The sequence below is a fragment of the Manis pentadactyla genome, chromosome X, assembly GCF_030020395.1.
Source record: "Manis pentadactyla isolate mManPen7 chromosome X, mManPen7.hap1, whole genome shotgun sequence".
Taxonomy (NCBI): Eukaryota; Metazoa; Chordata; class Mammalia; order Pholidota; family Manidae; genus Manis; species Manis pentadactyla.
In genome coordinates, this window is record NC_080038.1 from 116,398,916 (window position 1) to 116,416,143 (window position 17,228).

Genomic DNA, 17,228 nt, shown 5'->3' on the forward strand with positions numbered 1-17,228 from the left:
TTGTGATTATTGGCATGACTGTTCTCCACTAGAATGTAAAATCCAGGGTATGGACCATGGCTTTTCTACTTTGTATGTTCGTTAATTAGCATAGTGCCTGGCATGTGGCAGAAACTCAATAAGTATTAGTTAGGTTAAGGATTAATGGAGTGCAGGGTTCTTAATAACTACTACTAATGTTGCCTGAATCATAGCTTAAACTTGAGTTCTTGGCCTTTCTTCCATTTAAATCAGCAATTGTCATCTATATATGCCACAAAAAAATAAAAAAAAAATCTTCAAAGGAGTTTTTAAAGAACTTGAGTATCAGCTATTATTTCTATATTTCCTTATTTGCTGTAATTATTTATAATAATTTTAATAATATTAAAATTCCTATGTTTTAAATGTGTAAACATCTCACATTTAAAATAAAGAAGTTTAGGAAAATGATTTTAAAAGTCCACTTGCAATAAATAAATATGGCTTTTTGGTTTATATTACATATATTACTTACAAAATTCAAGTGTTTATAGATTTGATCGGTAGTCTAAAGTTTGCTAACTAAGAACTGCACTGATTAGAGTGGAAAATAATTAACTGAACAGAAAAAAAGAATATGTGTGCTTTTTAAACAAAGTTAACCACTGGGGAAATACTTTTAGAATGCTGGAATGCAGAAAGCAGGTTTTCTGCCAACATGGGATATAACTCTTTGATTTGGCCAATAGCTTTACCTGCTTAGGTAATTATACAGGAAGACAAATCCAGCAGAGTAGACTTTATTTTCTCCCCAGGTTTGGGGACTAAACACAAGCCATCAGTTGTATATTTGCTGACATTGATGACATGGGTGAAATTAGTTGGAAAATAGTATCGTATTCTATGTAATAAAAGTGGTCATGCTATATCTCAAAGTGAATTAGGTATTTGTGACCATATAATGTACTCATATTGTCCAATATATTTTAAAGCCTCCTTTAAAAACAGATGGTGTAAATTTGTTTATTGACTTTTGTTTTGTAAAGTAGTATTAAGTTTGCAATCCATGTTCACCCAGGCTGGCTCTATAGTAAGGCTAGTGAAAAAGCAGTTACTGATGTAATTACTAATGCAACTCCTCAACTATCTCAAAGTAGTTAAGTTTCCTTTTCTTATATGTTAAGTATATTGGTTATGGATGTTGACATTGTAGCACAGTGTCCCGTACACAGCAGGTGTTTCATAAATATTGATTTATACAGAGAAGCATATTGTAGTTAACATGCTACATTTGACCAGTTTCATATAATTGAGTGTGTCACTTACTAGGCATTTAACTTAGGACATTGCAAACAATGCCATTTTCTACTTCAGTTGTGTAGAATTTGTAATGGGAAGATTTCAGTGAATTTCTGGCTCGGTGACATCTCTTTCAAAACCATGTTAAGTTTTTAGAACAGCTGAGCCAGTTAGTAGAGTGGTAATGGAGCCAAGGATGTGTGTTTGATTCTTAACACGACTAGCTGGCAACCCACAGAGGCAATCTATGTTGTGACAGGAGGCTGCACTCTGAATGTCTGCTGCAACTTCCACCATCAGATGAGCCATCACTGATCACAAATGGAGTAGGGTTAGGCAGCAACCCCTCAGCAATGGAAAAGAAATGATTCTCAAGGGCCCAATTTGTTGCTTCCTCTGCTGGCCACAGGTATGTACCTCGAACCTCTTGAAGCTTCTCATTTAAGAAGCCTATAACCAAAAAGCTAAGTGGGAACACTCAAGTTACTTCCAGTAAATCTCTTTTAATAATCGATGCAAATATTACATTCAAATTTGGGATCTGTTTAACACATTTGAAATCTCAGACTCAACACTTTTCTTTTGCTAGCTTACAACTTGTTACTGATATTCCCTACACACAGTATGGCAATACCAACAACTGATTAGCCTTGAGTGTCAGAAGTCTGAAGTAGCACAGGATTATTACTGTGGGTTTACATTTCAACTTTTACAAAAATCTTACTATATGGTGGTTAATTTCAGGGAATGAGGCTGTTCTGAATTGTCACTTAATGGACGAAATTGTGTTATACCAACCTTGATCATAATTTCAAACCTTATTTTTTCTGTCTGTATCTAGGACAAAAGAAATGTTACTTGCCTCTTGTTTCTTAATATCCTGTGGAGGGTGATTTTGGACATTTTTCATTTTGGCAGAAAGACCTGGAGCTTCAAGTGAGGTACGATTAATTCCTGGGGGAAAGAAGAAATGTGAAAAAACGATGTAGTTCTCCTTCCTAGGCTGCCGTAATATCTAGATTTACGATAGTCAAGGATGCATTTATTTATGCAGGTTAAGGCATCAAAAAGATGCCTTTTATGAAGTCTCAAAAAACTTCCAGTGACTCACCACTGCCCTCAGGGACAAGCCTGGACACCCTAACTTCTGGCCCTGAATTACTTTGTCAGCTTAATCTCCTGTCACTCCCCCTGCCCCAGAATTGCACTGTTGTGCTTTTATTCAGTAGGAAGGGGGAACCACTGAGTACGTTTGAGTAGAGGAATTATAGATTTAAAGGTGTATTTCAGGAAGATTACATTTACAGCAAATGCAATATAGGTTAATTAGAGGAAGAAGAGATTGGAGGCAAATTATTGCAGTAGGTAAGAGCAGGGGTGGTGCCAATGGAAAAGCTTTTGAGAGAGTTTCAGGAGGTAGATTGGACAAAATGTATCAGCTTTTAGATGTAGAATATGAGCAACAGGTAAGAGTTAAAAATTTGACTTAGGTTTTGTGCCTGGATAAAAGGAGGGACAGAGAACAGGTTTGGGGGCAACTGGAAGATGATGAATTTGGTTTTATGCATATTGGATTTGAGGTGTCCATTGGCCACCCAGATGGGGACATCCTAGCTCTCTGGGTGTGTGAGTAGAATATGCATGGGAATCTTTTGCAGACTTAGCTAATCTCTGGTCCAGCCCTGGGAAGATGGCAAACAGGATGAATTTTTATGTCTGGGGAGAAAGGATAGCATTAGAAGACTGAGATCTTTCTGGGGAGAATTCTTTACACTGGGACTCCCAAATAAGCAGTATGCCAGGAACTTACTCTGCCTATTAGTATAGGCAGCCACAGCAGTGACTCTAACTTCCCTATGCTGTGCAAATTCCAGAAGGCCTATTCACCCAGCAATCACTCAAAAATGTGGGATGCTAACTTTTACAATTATGAATTATTTTATATCTTCCTTTATCAAAATAATCATGGATTTTATAACCAGGAAAAAAACATAACTTGGAAAACTGTATGGCAAAACTATAATTATTTAACTGAAAGAAAACAGAACAATTATAAATATTGCTCATTTTCTTACCTCCATCATTTAAAGGATATAATACTTTAGTTGTTTCTTTATCTTTCTGTGTGGTTTAACATTCAAGAAAAAAAAAACATTCATTAGTAATTAAGCTTCTAAGACAGACTTTTGTTGACTCAGAGCAACCCAATTAATACAGTATCACCACCCATTTTCCATCCCCTACCTCTCTCCTAAACTCTGGTCTCAACGCTGGTACATATCATCAACCTCTTGGACGGATCTCTCTCACAGGTACCTAAACTATGTAGTTCAAAATGAAGTTTATCATGTACTTGTGTACTCCCATCTTTCCAAATTTGCTCCTTCTTTATCTTCTATATTTTGGTTAAAGGCATAACAGTCCATCCAGTGCTGTTCCAGAAAGCTTAGAGTTGTTCCATTTATTTCAGATAAGGCCAATCCAGTGTAATCTAATGGTTATTAAACACATTGATTGAAATCAAAGTAAGATACAATTCCTGACCTCAAGGATGTTATCATCTGGCAGAAAAGACAAGTATGATACAGTATAATGAGTTCTGAGATAGAAGTAAGCCTGAACACTATAGGAGCACAGACAAAAGGCATCCCACTTCAAGAAAACCCATACACAAAAAGTAAATCATCGTCATCTCGCTCTCTCTGGAACCACACATCTATTGAGTCACCAAATCTTGACATAATCTGACTCTGAAATATCTTAAATCTGTGGCCTCTGGTTCACTCTCATTGCCACTGCCTTAGCTTGGACCCCTATTATTTTTATCTGGACTGCCCCAGTAGATTCAAAACTATCTTGCCTCTAATCTCTACTCTTTATGTATCTATCTCACACACTGCAACCAGACTATCCTTTTAAAACCCAAATCATTCTTATTTCACATCCCTACTCAAAACCCTGCAATGGCTTCCTACTATTGAGAGGCTAAACTCGTACTTCAGCAAGGAATATAAAGAAAGCTCTGACTTCAGCCTGTCTCTTCAGGCTCTGCCCCCCCACTGCCCTGCCTTTGCTGGCTTGCATTTCCATGCTTTCACTTAACACTTTTAACATCTGTCACGTGGTCAACCTTCCTTAGTTCCCTACTAATCAAGTCTAAATATCTAAGTGAAAGTGCAAACATAAGTGAAGGTAAACTAAGTGTTTCCCTCATGAGGACATTGTCTATTTTCATATTCCCAAACCACCACCTGGGTTGCTTTTTATTTTCTGAATTACAGGAAACGCAGAGTTTTTAAGGGACCTAACCTGATCCACCACCTCACCATGCTGCACTCCTTTTACTGGACTCTCTGTTATTGTGGCCGGGGCAGTGGCAAAATGTGGAACAGAGTGATTAAAAGCATTTTACACAGAGATTGTTCATAACTCAGAGTTTTGGGAACATGAGTTTTCAAAGACTGTTGAAATCAACTAAGGGACTGACTTCAAAAGGAAGTAGATTTGAACTTCCTTTAAAAGTACGTGGGTACTGGCTTCTTTGTAATTGCCAAATCCTTGTATGAGCTCTCATGTACAGATAGGTCTGCAGACTACCACTCTGGGACACTGGTAGATCAGTGTGTATTCTGGCATATCACGGCATTAATCCATGGAATGTGAGAGTCCAGTGATGGGGACCTGGCTCTCACCCTTGGTATAGGAGAAAGAGAAAGAACTATAACTCATCCCTTTGTCTCCCAGGGTATACACTTGACTTCTGCATGGTAACACTGAATGTGTGTGAGTAATAACTAAATGAACATTACAGTTGGTTGAGGATCACCTGCTTATATCAGCATAAGATCAAGTTTTAGTCACTCTCCCTTTTTGGCCTTGCAGTCATTTCCTTAAACTTAAATTTGAAACATGATAAAAACACCTTCTTTCCCTCTGTTACTATGGGCTTGGGTTTTCCAAGCTCAGGGATTTTTACTTGGGATTTCTCCTTCAAATATCTGTTTGGCTTACCTCTTGGGCTCCTAGCGACTCCAGTTTTTCAGGTAGAAACTCTCCTCCCTAGCCTTGGTACCAAGGTTCCCAGTCCCTGTGACCTCTTAATCTCCTTTTCTTTCTCTCTACATTGAAAACTCTAGGGGGTTAAATAGTGTCTAATACTTTTTCCAATCTGCTTTCAGTTTTTTTAGTCCTTTTACACCTTTCTGGGGTCCACAATGTATCCACAAATGAGCTTTGGTCATACCTGTGCTTGGTTAACAGCTCTTGATCTGAAGCTGCCTGTCTACTTTTCTGTAACAGCCATTGTTGGAAATATGCATTCTCACAATTGTCATAGCCTGCCTTGGTGTCAAACAACTTATTTTCTTGTTTTTCAATTGTTTTCTGATAGGAGAAAAAAAGAATTAAAGTTTTACTCTTGGTTAGAAATACCCCCAACCTCAGATATGCCTTCTTCTGGTGAGGGCTTAGTAACTTCCTGGTAAACTTGGTAACTTTACAAATGGTTAATTCTGTTAACCTGCATTTAAGTCTAGAGTGGCTCCCTTTCAGATAAGTGAAAATTTCTCTCTGTAAATGAAAAGAAAGGGTCTCCTTTTTATCTCTTACAGATCTCTAGAGATCTTGCTACCTAAATATTTCTAGGTCAAAATATTACAAGAAAAAATTCTGCAGAGGACCAAACCTTTCTTCCAAACCCTACATAAATACTTTCTTACAGGCCGCAAATAAAACAAATTTCGGTATTTAACTTACTTGTTCTCTTACATAGTTTCTTCCAAAGTCTAATTTTAAACTGGTCAGATACTCCCTGTACTTATTTAATTCCTTCAAGGTACAGATGACATATAAAAACAAAAACCAAAATGTAAATAAAAAGTTGTTACAATCGTAAAACTCTCCAGAGAACAGTCATAAAACATTCATTTTAGTAATAAGTTTGGGATCAAGGGTGATAATCGTACATTTGGGCAACTCTTTGGAAGGTAGTGGCTCTCTAACGTTGCTGTACCACCAGGAAATTTCTATCTAAATAACATTATTTCAATAATATGGTTTACATCATAATCAGGAATTTATATTTCCCCAACAAATTTGTTATTAAAACACCACTGCAATGATGTTTAACTCCCCAAAGGATTTATTCTATCAAGCTGTATTGTGCTAGGTTTCCACATTCTCTCTAGTCTTCTCAAAGGGTATAGGAAATATTCCTTGACAGATATGCAGTGACATTATTACTTTTAGAGCCAGAGGAAAGGCATTACAAGACAGTTGGCAGAAAAATAAATAAATAACTAAATGTGTGCGTGTTTATATCTTTACATACTCAAATCACATGGTGCCTATCTTTTGCTGTTATCAAAACAGAAAGGTCAAGTGGGAACAGATAGTTATTTAGAAACAACAGCTGCCTGATTTCTCTTTACTGACATAGTGAGTAATTAAAATTGAGTTTTCTATTAGGTTTCCTTTATTGGTCAACTAAAGTTGATACGGGGTCCCAGTGAGGTACAGAAACAAGTGTCTAACAAGTCCCTAGGTTTTTGCTGGTTAACAGGAAATAGGATTCAACCCACTTCATTACTGCTGGTGATGTAGCCACCTTTCTTTCGTCTCTGGATGGTGTTTCTTCACTTACAGTGTGTTTTTGAACGTGGAGTGTGTAGGCTTTTATAGCTGGTTTCCAAAAGTCGACAGTAACGATCGGACAGGTTAAAATCATAAGAAGGTTGATAAAACTGCCAACACAGAAATTCAGTAGTATTACATATGTAAAATTGAATGAAATCGCACTTTTAAACCTCAATTTTTTGAAATGATTAGGTTATTCATTGAAAATAAAACATGCCAGCAGAATCTGAAGTGAAAGATTACAGACAATGGACTGATCTGGGTAAGTCTAACTGCTTTTCTATTCCTCTCTCTCTCTCTTTTTTAAACCAGACCTGTCTTTAGGCTGCAGTTGGTAGCCTCAACCTCAACCCAATACCTGAACATTGAGATGTGGCCCTAAGAGTTCCTACAAGATAGGTAGGATGCTTCATATGTAGGTAGAGGGGCAGACAGCATGGGCACGATAGGGTTCTAGCTTTCTTTTCCCACTTAAGAGCTTCCTTTGTAAGTTTCTGACCACTTGATTGATGCCAGACTCATGTCTCTCTCTCCCAAGGGACCTATCAGGAATCTGAGCTCACTGACCACCAATGTTTCCTTAAAAAAAGGCAAAAAAAGATATCCTTCTGGGCAATGATTTAATTTACAGTGAGACTAGACAGGAAGCCCATATCTTTCCTAGAAGGAAACAACCAAAAGTGATGGCAATTGATACAATGCAGCAATTAGTGAATTGATTATTGCATTCCTCCTTTTAGATGTCGACTTTTGACCACACCTATCAAGTAAGAAAAAAAATCCCATTAGTTAAGGCCAGGGTAAGCTTTCTTATCATCAATTAAAATAACTGGATTCCCTGGCCTGAAAAGTGTGTCTGTTAATCATCACTATTATATCACTATCACTATTATATCATCACCAGTGGAAGATCATAGGGTAGACTTTTAAAAGTATGCAAATTGTCCTTTACACCTAACAGGTTATTTTTTTTGGAAGCAAAATATCTAAGTTAATTGGTAAAGTATTTATTATTAACTTTACCATAAAAACAATTTAAGGAGCTTTTCAAACAGTTGCAACCCAAGTATGGTGTACTAACAAGTAAATTAATTTATAGATAAATTACTTGAGAATAAGTTTAATATCAAAATGTTGGAGTATGAGATGAGTTGTCAGGTTTGGACTGATGCATAGCTAAGGACAGGTAGCTTTGTTACATTTTAATATTATTGAAAATAAGACAGAATGCTACAATTTTGCTTCCACTTGCATTCAAAACAATCTGAAAGACCTTTAAATTCCCTGTTTCCATATGCTCTGCTAAAGTGGTCTGAAGTTCAGGAAGCAGCAAGGTGAGGCGAAGGAGCATGGCCTAAGAGTCAGGAGACAGGGGTTCTGGTCCGAATTCTGGTACTGTCTACCTGTGACCTTAGATAAATCTTGGCTTTACCTCATAAGGTAGTCATGAGTTAAAAAAAAACAAACTAAAGGTATAAATATAAAGTCTTAGTTCCTTGAGGAGATCCTCCTAAAACACAAAGGATCCCACAAAGTTAGCCTTCAAAGGAATTGAGTGTAGTGTCTGATCATGATTAAATGCATACATTTTGGAGGAATCAATATAATAAAGAATCAGTGTAATTAAATATGGAAAAAGTCTGGAAATTATAGGTAGATAACACATGAATAACAGAGGTACAGAATAGCAATATGGCAAATAGAAGATATTTGAGGAAGAAACCAACAGAGAGGGCTGAAGTTACATACTAATGAGTATTATTACTTGTAGTGGAACAGGTTTTGAGTATGCTTAAGGAAAGCTAATTTATGGGAGTGTGACTCAGTCAATTTCTGTGAGGTTGGCATATATTTAATAGAACATACTGGTTTTCAAAGTGAGACAGGTACCGTGGATGTAGTCAGAGTAGGGTGAGGGCCTCCAGAGGGGCAGGACGGGATATTTACAGTCAGAGCAATGTAACTACAAGTAAGGAAACCCCCCGTACTAAAACTCTATGTTAAACATTAAGCTCTAGAATCATTCTTCAGTGAGATCAGTTAATGTTCCCCAGATAAAGAAGAGTAGCATGTTTTAATATGCTTATCATTTGTAACCATGTGTAAGATTCACTTTAGCATACTAAAAGGCCCAGGCCTATGTGCTGTCTTTCCTCCTTCAGATCTGAGGAGGTGATTATGCAAACTGGGCAACTAACTTAGCAAGCAGACCCAGCTGTAGACGACATGGTAAAAGGCAGGAAGAATTCCATCTTAAAAGATTGCATTTTAACACCCAAGAAGTTTAAGAGGCAGGATTCTTTAGCAAATAGACAATACCTCAGCCCACCTTGGGGGCTGGGTAGGCAGCCTTTTGATGTGCTCCTGGACCAAGGCGCTGGTGTCCCAGAGAGAAATCAAGGCAGGAAATTCCTTATGTTAATTTTTAATATTCAGGGACCACTTAACAAGTCCACACCCCTAAACTCTTTTTCACGTTCCCAAATATCCTCAACTGCCTATAAAACCCCCTAGACAACGCACCACCACGGACTTTCTTGTCCCCTCCTGGCGTAAGCCGGTGATGCCGGGGTTCTTGTTCACGAAGCCGAAGAATGAGCTTCACAAACACTCAAGGTAGGAGAGCAAGGTACAGGCTTTTATTTAGAACTAAAGTGAGAGAATAGAGCTCCTGGCTCATGCCAGGAGGGGACAAGAGAGCCCGTAGTGGTGCGTTTGTCTAGGGGGTTTTATAGGCAGTTGAGGATTTTTCGAGAACATGAAAAAAACTTAGGGGTATGGACTTGTTAAGTGGTCTCTGAATATTGAGAATTAACTTAACACAAGCAACTTCCTCTGATGATTTATCTCTGAGATACCAGCATCTTGGTCTGGGAGCATATGAAACAAGGCCACCTGCTCAGCCTGACCCCAAGGTGGGCCGAGGTATTGTTTGCTAAAGAGTAAGTTAAGAATTTTTAACGTCTTAACTTCTTGGGTATTAAAATGCAATCTTATCTTTAAGGTGGAATCCTTCTTGCCTTTTACTGTGTTGTTTATGCCTGGGCTTACTTGCTAAATTAGTTGCCCAGTTTGTAAAATCACTTCATCAGATCTGAAGGAGGAAAGACAGCACATAGGCCTGGGCCTTTTAGTATGCTAAAGTGAATCTTACACATGATTATAAATGGTTAGCATAATAAAACATTGCTACTCTTCTTTATCTGGGGAACATTAACTGATCTCACTGAAGAATGATCCTAGAGCTTAATGTTTAACATAGAGTTTTAGTAGGGGGGTTTCCTTGCATGCAGTTACATTGCTCTGACTGTAAAAATCCCGCCCTGCCCCCTCCGGAGGCCCTCACCCTACTCTGACTACATCCACGGTCTCTGTCTCACCTGGAGCTCTGTCCTTTAACTTTATCTCTAAATAAAAGCCTGTACCTTGCTCTCCTACCTTGACTGTGAAGCTCATTCTTCAGCTTCATGAACAAGAACCCCGGCATCAAAAGGGTAAGTTATATTGTTTTCCAGCAATAAACATTTAAAAAATATATATTAGACAAGTATCAGAAATACTAAAGGAGCCCCTACTCATCCTTGATGACCCTCTAGATAGTGGGAGGATAAGGATGTCCGAAAAATACCTGTAGAACCCTTTGCTATTGTGGTCAAAGCACACAACCACAAAGTTCTGAACTTCCTTCAGGCTTGGCCTGAAAGCTAAGGACAGGGAGGGAGTGTTAGGCAGAGGACTTAAAATGTATAACAATATGGGTGCTGTATACTAAGTCCCTAGCAGTGATGCCGGGGTTCTTGTTTGCGGAGCCGAAGAATGAGCTTCACAAACAGCCAAGGTAGGAGAGCAAGGTACAGGCTTTTATTTAGAGATAAAGTGAAAGGACAGAGCTCCCGGCTCACGCCAGGAGGGGACAAGAGAGTCTGTCGTCCGTGCGTTGTCTAGGGGGTTTTATAGGCAGTTCAGGATTTTTCGAGAACATGGAAAAACTTAGGGGTGGGGATTTGTTAAGTGGTTCCTGAATATTAAAAACCTAACTTAACTGTAAGGAATTTCCTACCTTGATTTCTCTCTGGGACACCAGCGCCTTGGTCTGGGAGCATATCAAAAGGCTGCCTGCCCAGCCCCCAAGGTGGGCTGAGGTATTGTCTACTTCTAAAGAATCTTGCCTCTTTAACTTCCTTGTGTTAAAATGCAATCTTATCTTTAAGATGGAATTCTTCCTGCCTTTTACCATATCGTCTACAGCTGGGTCTGCATGCTAAGTTAGTTGCTCAGTTTGCAAAATCACCTTGTCAGATCTGAAGGAGGAAAGACAGCAGAGAGGCCTGGGCCTTTTAGCATGCTAAAGTGAATCTTACACATGGTTACAAATGATTAGCATAATAAAACATGTGCTACTCTTCTTTATCTGCGGAACATTAACTGATCTCCCTGAAGAATGATTCTAGAGCTCAATGTTTAAGATAGAGTTTTAGTAGGGGGGTTTCCTTGCATGTAGTTACATTTGCCCTGAGTGCAAATATCCTGCCCTGCCCCCTCCAGAGGCCCTCCTCACCCTACTCTGACTACATCCATGGTCCCTGTCTCAGCAGTACTGACTCACTGCTGAGTGAGAGTGTGCAGACCAAGGTCAATTAAATTTTAAGGGAAGATGAGATAATTGGGGGTTGTGACACTTGGGAAAGGCTTCATATAATATCTTTTCAGAGATGGCTCAAACCAAAGGTCAGGAAGGAGAGGAGGAGAGTACATGCCAGTGAGACAGGGGCCGTTGATGTAGTCAGAGCAGGATGAGGATCTCCGGAGGGGGCACGGCGAGATATCTGCAGTCAGAGCAATGAAACTACAGGCAAAGAAACCACCCCACCTCTACTAAAACTCTATGTTTAACATTAAGCTCTAGAATCATTCTTCAGTGAGATCAGTTAATGTTCCCCAGATGAAGAAGAGTAGCACACGTTTTATTATGCTAATCATTTGTAACCATGTGTAAGATTCACTTTAGCATACTAAAAGGCCCAGGCCTATGTGCTGTCCTTCCTCCTTCAGATCTGAGGTGAATTTGCAAACTGAGCAACTAACTTAGCATGCAGACCCAGCTGTAGACGACATGGTAAAAGGCAGGAAGAATTCCATCTTAAAAGATTGCATTTTAACACCCAGGAAGTTTAAGAGGCAGGATTCTTTAGCAAATAGACAATACCTCAGCCCACCTTGGGGGCTGGGCAGGCAGCCTTTTGATGTGCTCCTGGACCAAGGTGCTGGTGTCCCAGAGAGAAATCAAGGCAGGAAATTCCTTAAGTTAATTATTAATATTCAGGGACCACTTAAGTCCACACCCCTAAACTCTTTCACGTTCCCAAATATCAACTGCCAATAAAACCCCCTAGCCAACGCACCCCCACGGACTCCCTTGTCCCCTCCTAGCGTGAGCTGGGAGCTCTGTCCTTTCAGTTTATCTCTAAATAAAAGCCTGTACCTTGCTCTCCTACCTTGACTGTGAAGCTCATTCTTCGGCTTTGTGAACAAGAACCCTGAGGCATATCACAAGGCCATCTATCATTAAAGTGACGTTCGGACACTAAATACTTCAACTCATTTAACTTGACTTGGTGTGTGAAATTGAAGCTGACTCCGAAGCAAAATCATAGTAGTGTTTCCAGTTTAACAGGAAACTGAAAAGGGTAAAGAAAATCATTTTGGCACTATCAAAACTTGTTTACCTTTTCACTTATATTTGTAGTGTAGAACACATTATTGCTTCCTGGGATAACAGGCAGTTTGACCACAAGAGTAAGATTCAATAGATCAGCTGCTCCGACTTCTGGAGTGGGGTTTTTTTGCAAGCTCTGTCAAATACAATTAGAAGTTTGTCTGTTTGTCCCCTAGAATTACTCTTTGAGTTCAGACCAGTCTACTCACCCTTCAATGGGCTAATACGTATCTCCAAGTAAACCAAAGAATCACACACTCTAGGTTCAAAGAACCCTCTCTGCCGACAACCCAGAAGGCCTCCCAGCTTTCCCGGGGCACCAGCCCTACCTCCGGGCCTCCCCACGACCAATCCTTGCCAGAGGCAGCTCTGGCTACTAGCGTCGGCTCGGAACGGAGCCAGGGAGTCAGAAGCTAGGTCGCCCAGGACCCCCGCCTTTCTCCTGAGCTCTGCTGAGGTCCCCGCCCCTCCCGTCGGGACGCACCTCCAAGACCCCGCCCAAAGCTCAGGAGGAGTGGGAGGACGGCCGACTACCTCCACTCACGTTGTCGCATTGCTCCGTGTCTGCAGTTCGGCTGCAGGCGGCTGCCTTAGTGGCGGCGGCTTTGGCAGCCTTGCGGCAGTTGCCGAGATACAGATCCATGGCCACCCATCAGCTCCCAGGGGCCCGGGGGCTGGGGCGGCAATCCGTCTTCCTTTCTCTCCTCACTCGCACCTTTCCTGCTCTAAGCCCAGATCAAATCTGGGCCGCCAGGATACTGGTCAACAAGGTATCGCATTCTCTAGGCCACGCCCCTAACTATGTCGCACGCAGGCGTGATGACGTCCTCAACAGGTGTCTCCCGCGCAGGCGTCGCACTCCAGGGAGGTGAGGAAGGGCCATGGCCCTCGCTTCCAGAACCTTGGGCGTATGTGCAGGACCCAAGACTCGAGGTTTAGAATCCTCAGAGTTGGGAAAGTGGTCCCAAAGGCTTGGTGTAAGAGGGCCACAGCTGAGATTCCCTTTATATCTGCGACCAGCACCCACTCCTTTAAACCACAATGTGTCAGGTTTTGTTAGTGGGTAGCTGGGTGTAATTCTAATCTTTCTTGGTTCCCAAAGAGCAATGTCGTTTCGTGATTGGCTTGTTTCATTTAGCCTAATGCCTTCAAGGTTCATTCCTGTCGGAGCATGAGGTAGGATTTATTTACTTTTTAAGGTTCAATAATGTTCTATGATATGTATGAACCACATTTTCTTTATCCACTCAACTACTGATGGACATTTAGGTTGGTTATTGTGAATAGTGCCGCTATATAAACATAGGTGTGCAAATGTCCCATTTGAGACCCTACTTCAATTTCCTTGGATAAATACCCTGAAGTAGGATTGCTGGATCATATAGTAACCCTATTTTTAATTTTTTCAGGTCTATACTGTTTTCCATAGTGCTTACATATTTTATAATCCCACCAATGGGGGGTAAAGGGCTAGGGGTGCATATTTGTTGTAAGACCACCTGCCCTGCCCCCAGCGTGGCCTGGGTTGTTGTCTGTTTGCTAAAGAGTGAGTTAAGAATCTTACTTCTTGACTTCTTGGCTGTTTATAGTTGGGATTGCTTACCAAATTAGTCTTTTGCCTAGGTTGCAGGTTACTTGATTAGGACTAAAGAAGGGAAAACAGCACATAGGTACAGTTAAAAATAAGCTTGGCCTTTAACAGGCTAAAGCAAATTTTACAGTGTCATGATCTAACTGATACAGTGAAGTCACAAGTTATGCTGAGATACTCTTCTTTATTTGCAGAACACTCAGACATTCCAGGCCAAGATGCTCCTGGCCTTTTGAGCTTTAACTGATCTCACTGAAGATGTCCATATTCCTAGTCTGTTATCTTCACCCTAGAGAATTAGTGTGACTCTGACTTTGCGTTATGCTTAATGCAGAGTTTCGATAGGTACTTATTTGCACATTGTCACATGGTTTTGACTGTAATTATCCTGCTTTGCTTTTTTTCTGGAGGCCCTCACCCTACTCTGGGACCCTACTAAACCCACGGTCCCTGTCTCACCTGCAACCTTGACATTCAATCCATCCCTACACCCTACAGCTTTTGCCTCCTAATAGTTCCCCAAGTTGCCGTTCCTTCTACCATTGCTCCAGTTGAGCCAGTCATCATTTCTTGTCGACACCATCATCACAGACTCCTAATATCTTTCTTCTACCTCTCCAATCCACCTTTTATTCTGTCACCAAAGTTATCTTTCTAAACTGCAAACAGATCATGTGTTGCCCCTGCTAAAAGCCCCCAATACCGTCCGGAAGGCTGAAAACAAAGCACAAAGTGTTTTTGTGACTTGGTCCCTGTCTACATCTCCGAGGCACTAGTTTAACACCTCTCAAACTTGATCCTACAGTAATACAGAGCTGGTTTTAGTTGGTCCTCTTCATACGGCCTGCTGGTTCATGACTCTGTGCCTTTGCTCATGGTGTCCCCTCTGCCTTGCATGACTATGCCCCTTCTTTGCCTGGCTAATTCTGAGGCTTCAGCTGGAATGCATGGGATAATTGCGCTCTCTCTCTCTGAGTTTATTTTATCCTCTAGGAGGTAAGGCTATGATTCTCCATATGGTAGTCTTAGGTTTCCCAGCAGTGAGAAAGAGTAAGCCCCAAAGTGCAAGCACTTTCAAGATTTTGCTTGCATCACACTGGCTAAAGCAAAGCACATGCCTAAGCCCAAAGTCAATATAGGGAAAGATTAACCAAGGGCATGTATACAGAGAAGTGTTGTTCATTGGAGGTGATTAATGCAACAGTATAGAATACCTGCTGGTCCCTATGACTCATGTTCCTCTTATATGCAAAATACACTTACCTCTCTCAAGATCCCAAAAGTTTCATCCAATTGTAATGTCAGCTCAAAGTGCAGGATTTTGTTATCTACAATCATATCCAGAGGTAACTTCTTATTTCAGAGAACTATGAACTATAAAACAGTTTTCGTTAATTATCTATTGCTATGTAACAAGTGACCCCTACACTTAGTGGTATACAACAATACAAAATCGTTTATTACCTCTTGGCCTCTATTTCAGACAGGGCATCAGAGGGTACAGCTTGTCTCTGTTCCATGATGTCTAGGGCTTCTATTGGAAGACTTGAAGGTGGAGGCTGGAATCATCTTCAGGTTTTGTTCACTCACATGTGTGACAATTGATGCTAGCTGTTGGCTAAGAGCCTATCTGGGGTTGTCAGGCAGAACACCCACACTTGGTCTCTCCATATTGACTGGGCTTCCTCACAACATAGTATCTGCATTCCAAGGGGAAGGCGAGAGAGAGAGAGAAATAAAAAGAGGGAGTGTGTAGGGCAAAGGAAGGGCAGGGATGGGAAGGGAGGGTAGGGAGCAAAGAGAGAGCCAGGTGAAAGCTATGTTGCCTCTTATGACATAGCTTCAGAAGTATGCAGCATCACTTTTATCACATTTCATTTGTTGAGGCAGTTACAACAGCCCACCCAGTTTCAAGGGGGAAGGAACATAGGAGCCACTATCTTGAGAGAGAGCTGACCATGTCACATTGTGGGAATAGCATGTGGGATGATCTATATGTTGGTATGGCCACCTTTGGAAAAATACGATCTGCCAGACTAGTTATCTGCATAGGCCCCCAACATATAATGGTGGTACAAGGGCAATATAATGGCAATAAACACTCCCATTTGAAAAGCGAGGTACAAAGGAGTCCCTGGCCTACAACAATTCTGGAATCCATTTGGGCACGTGTTACCGGGTCCCTTTATTCTTGGAGAAGAAAAATCCTTCATTAGATCCTGATTCTGCTCTCTGGGAGTGGTTTCCTAGGCCACTGTTATCTATAGCTGTTATTTCTGTCCTCTGGCCTCTTGACTTTGTCCCATGGGTCATACTTTTATGTAAGAAATGGCCTGTGTTTGCTGCTTAGTCTCTTTCTCAGCCTTCTCCGTGACCACAGAAATCTGGGGGCCCAGGAGAAATCTGCAAACTGGGCCATCTCAGTCCCTTTTAGATCCATTTGAACGTGTTTTGTTAGTTTAGCTCCCTTAAAAACCTTGTGGGTTTCATATGAACCTCACTTGAATCCACTCCATTGGGTGGAAGTTATACCCACAACACTTTATGAGACACGTTTCCTCTACTGTAGGTAGCATGTCAAGGGCTGTGGGACAATGCCCTTTGTCTATCTGAAAGGGTCTATTAGGCACAAACTCACCTCTTTCTGGGGTCTTCACAAAGGATCTTACAGTTACACTCTTAATCTTTGCTGGCTTACTAAACTAGAGTTGTGAAGCACTTTTATTTTCTGATTCAGATAATCCTGGCTTTTCTATATTTCCTCTAAAATTCTGCTTGCAAATTCTGCTAAGCTCACCCCTCTCTTTCTGCACATTATGATATGCAGCTAAAATTCAAATAACACTATCAATATTTTGCATGACGAACATTGTCCTTAGCCAGATACACAAATTCATACTTTGATGCTGGTGAGTTTTACGAACTGTTTTGCTACGACACGACATGGGATACCATTTTTCCAGCCTTCTATTGCAGTTTCCTCACCACTTTTATAGCCACTATTATAGTTTGTTCACCCATTTCCGA

The 17,228-nt window shown here is 40.7% G+C and overlaps 1 protein-coding gene across 4 annotated transcripts; it reads right to left on the minus strand.

The window, feature by feature from the left end:
- Positions 1 to 2,123: 2,123 nt before the first annotated feature.
- On the minus strand, positions 2,124 to 13,385 carry LOC118925281 (fibrous sheath-interacting protein 2-like). Of its 4 annotated transcripts, none has more exons than XR_008995375.1 (6): positions 13,155 to 13,385; positions 12,621 to 12,746; positions 6,902 to 7,001; positions 5,504 to 5,643; positions 3,336 to 3,381; positions 2,124 to 2,214 (listed from the first exon to the last, which is right to left on the minus strand). XR_008995375.1 is itself a non-coding variant. In XM_057496183.1 (3 exons), the coding sequence occupies exons 1-3, from the start codon at positions 13,251 to 13,253 to the stop codon at positions 6,894 to 6,896; spliced, it is 333 nt and encodes a 110-aa protein (XP_057352166.1). In that variant the 5' UTR covers positions 13,254 to 13,385; the 3' UTR covers positions 5,670 to 6,893. The 4 variants fall into 4 exon arrangements, 2 of the variants coding, with proteins under 2 accessions (XP_057352166.1, XP_057352167.1); XR_008995374.1 differs by having other exon boundaries at positions 6,840 to 7,001; XM_057496183.1 differs by lacking the exons at positions 2,124 to 2,214; positions 3,336 to 3,381; positions 5,504 to 5,643 and having other exon boundaries at positions 5,670 to 7,001.
- Between the last annotated feature and the right edge of the window lie 3,843 nt (positions 13,386 to 17,228).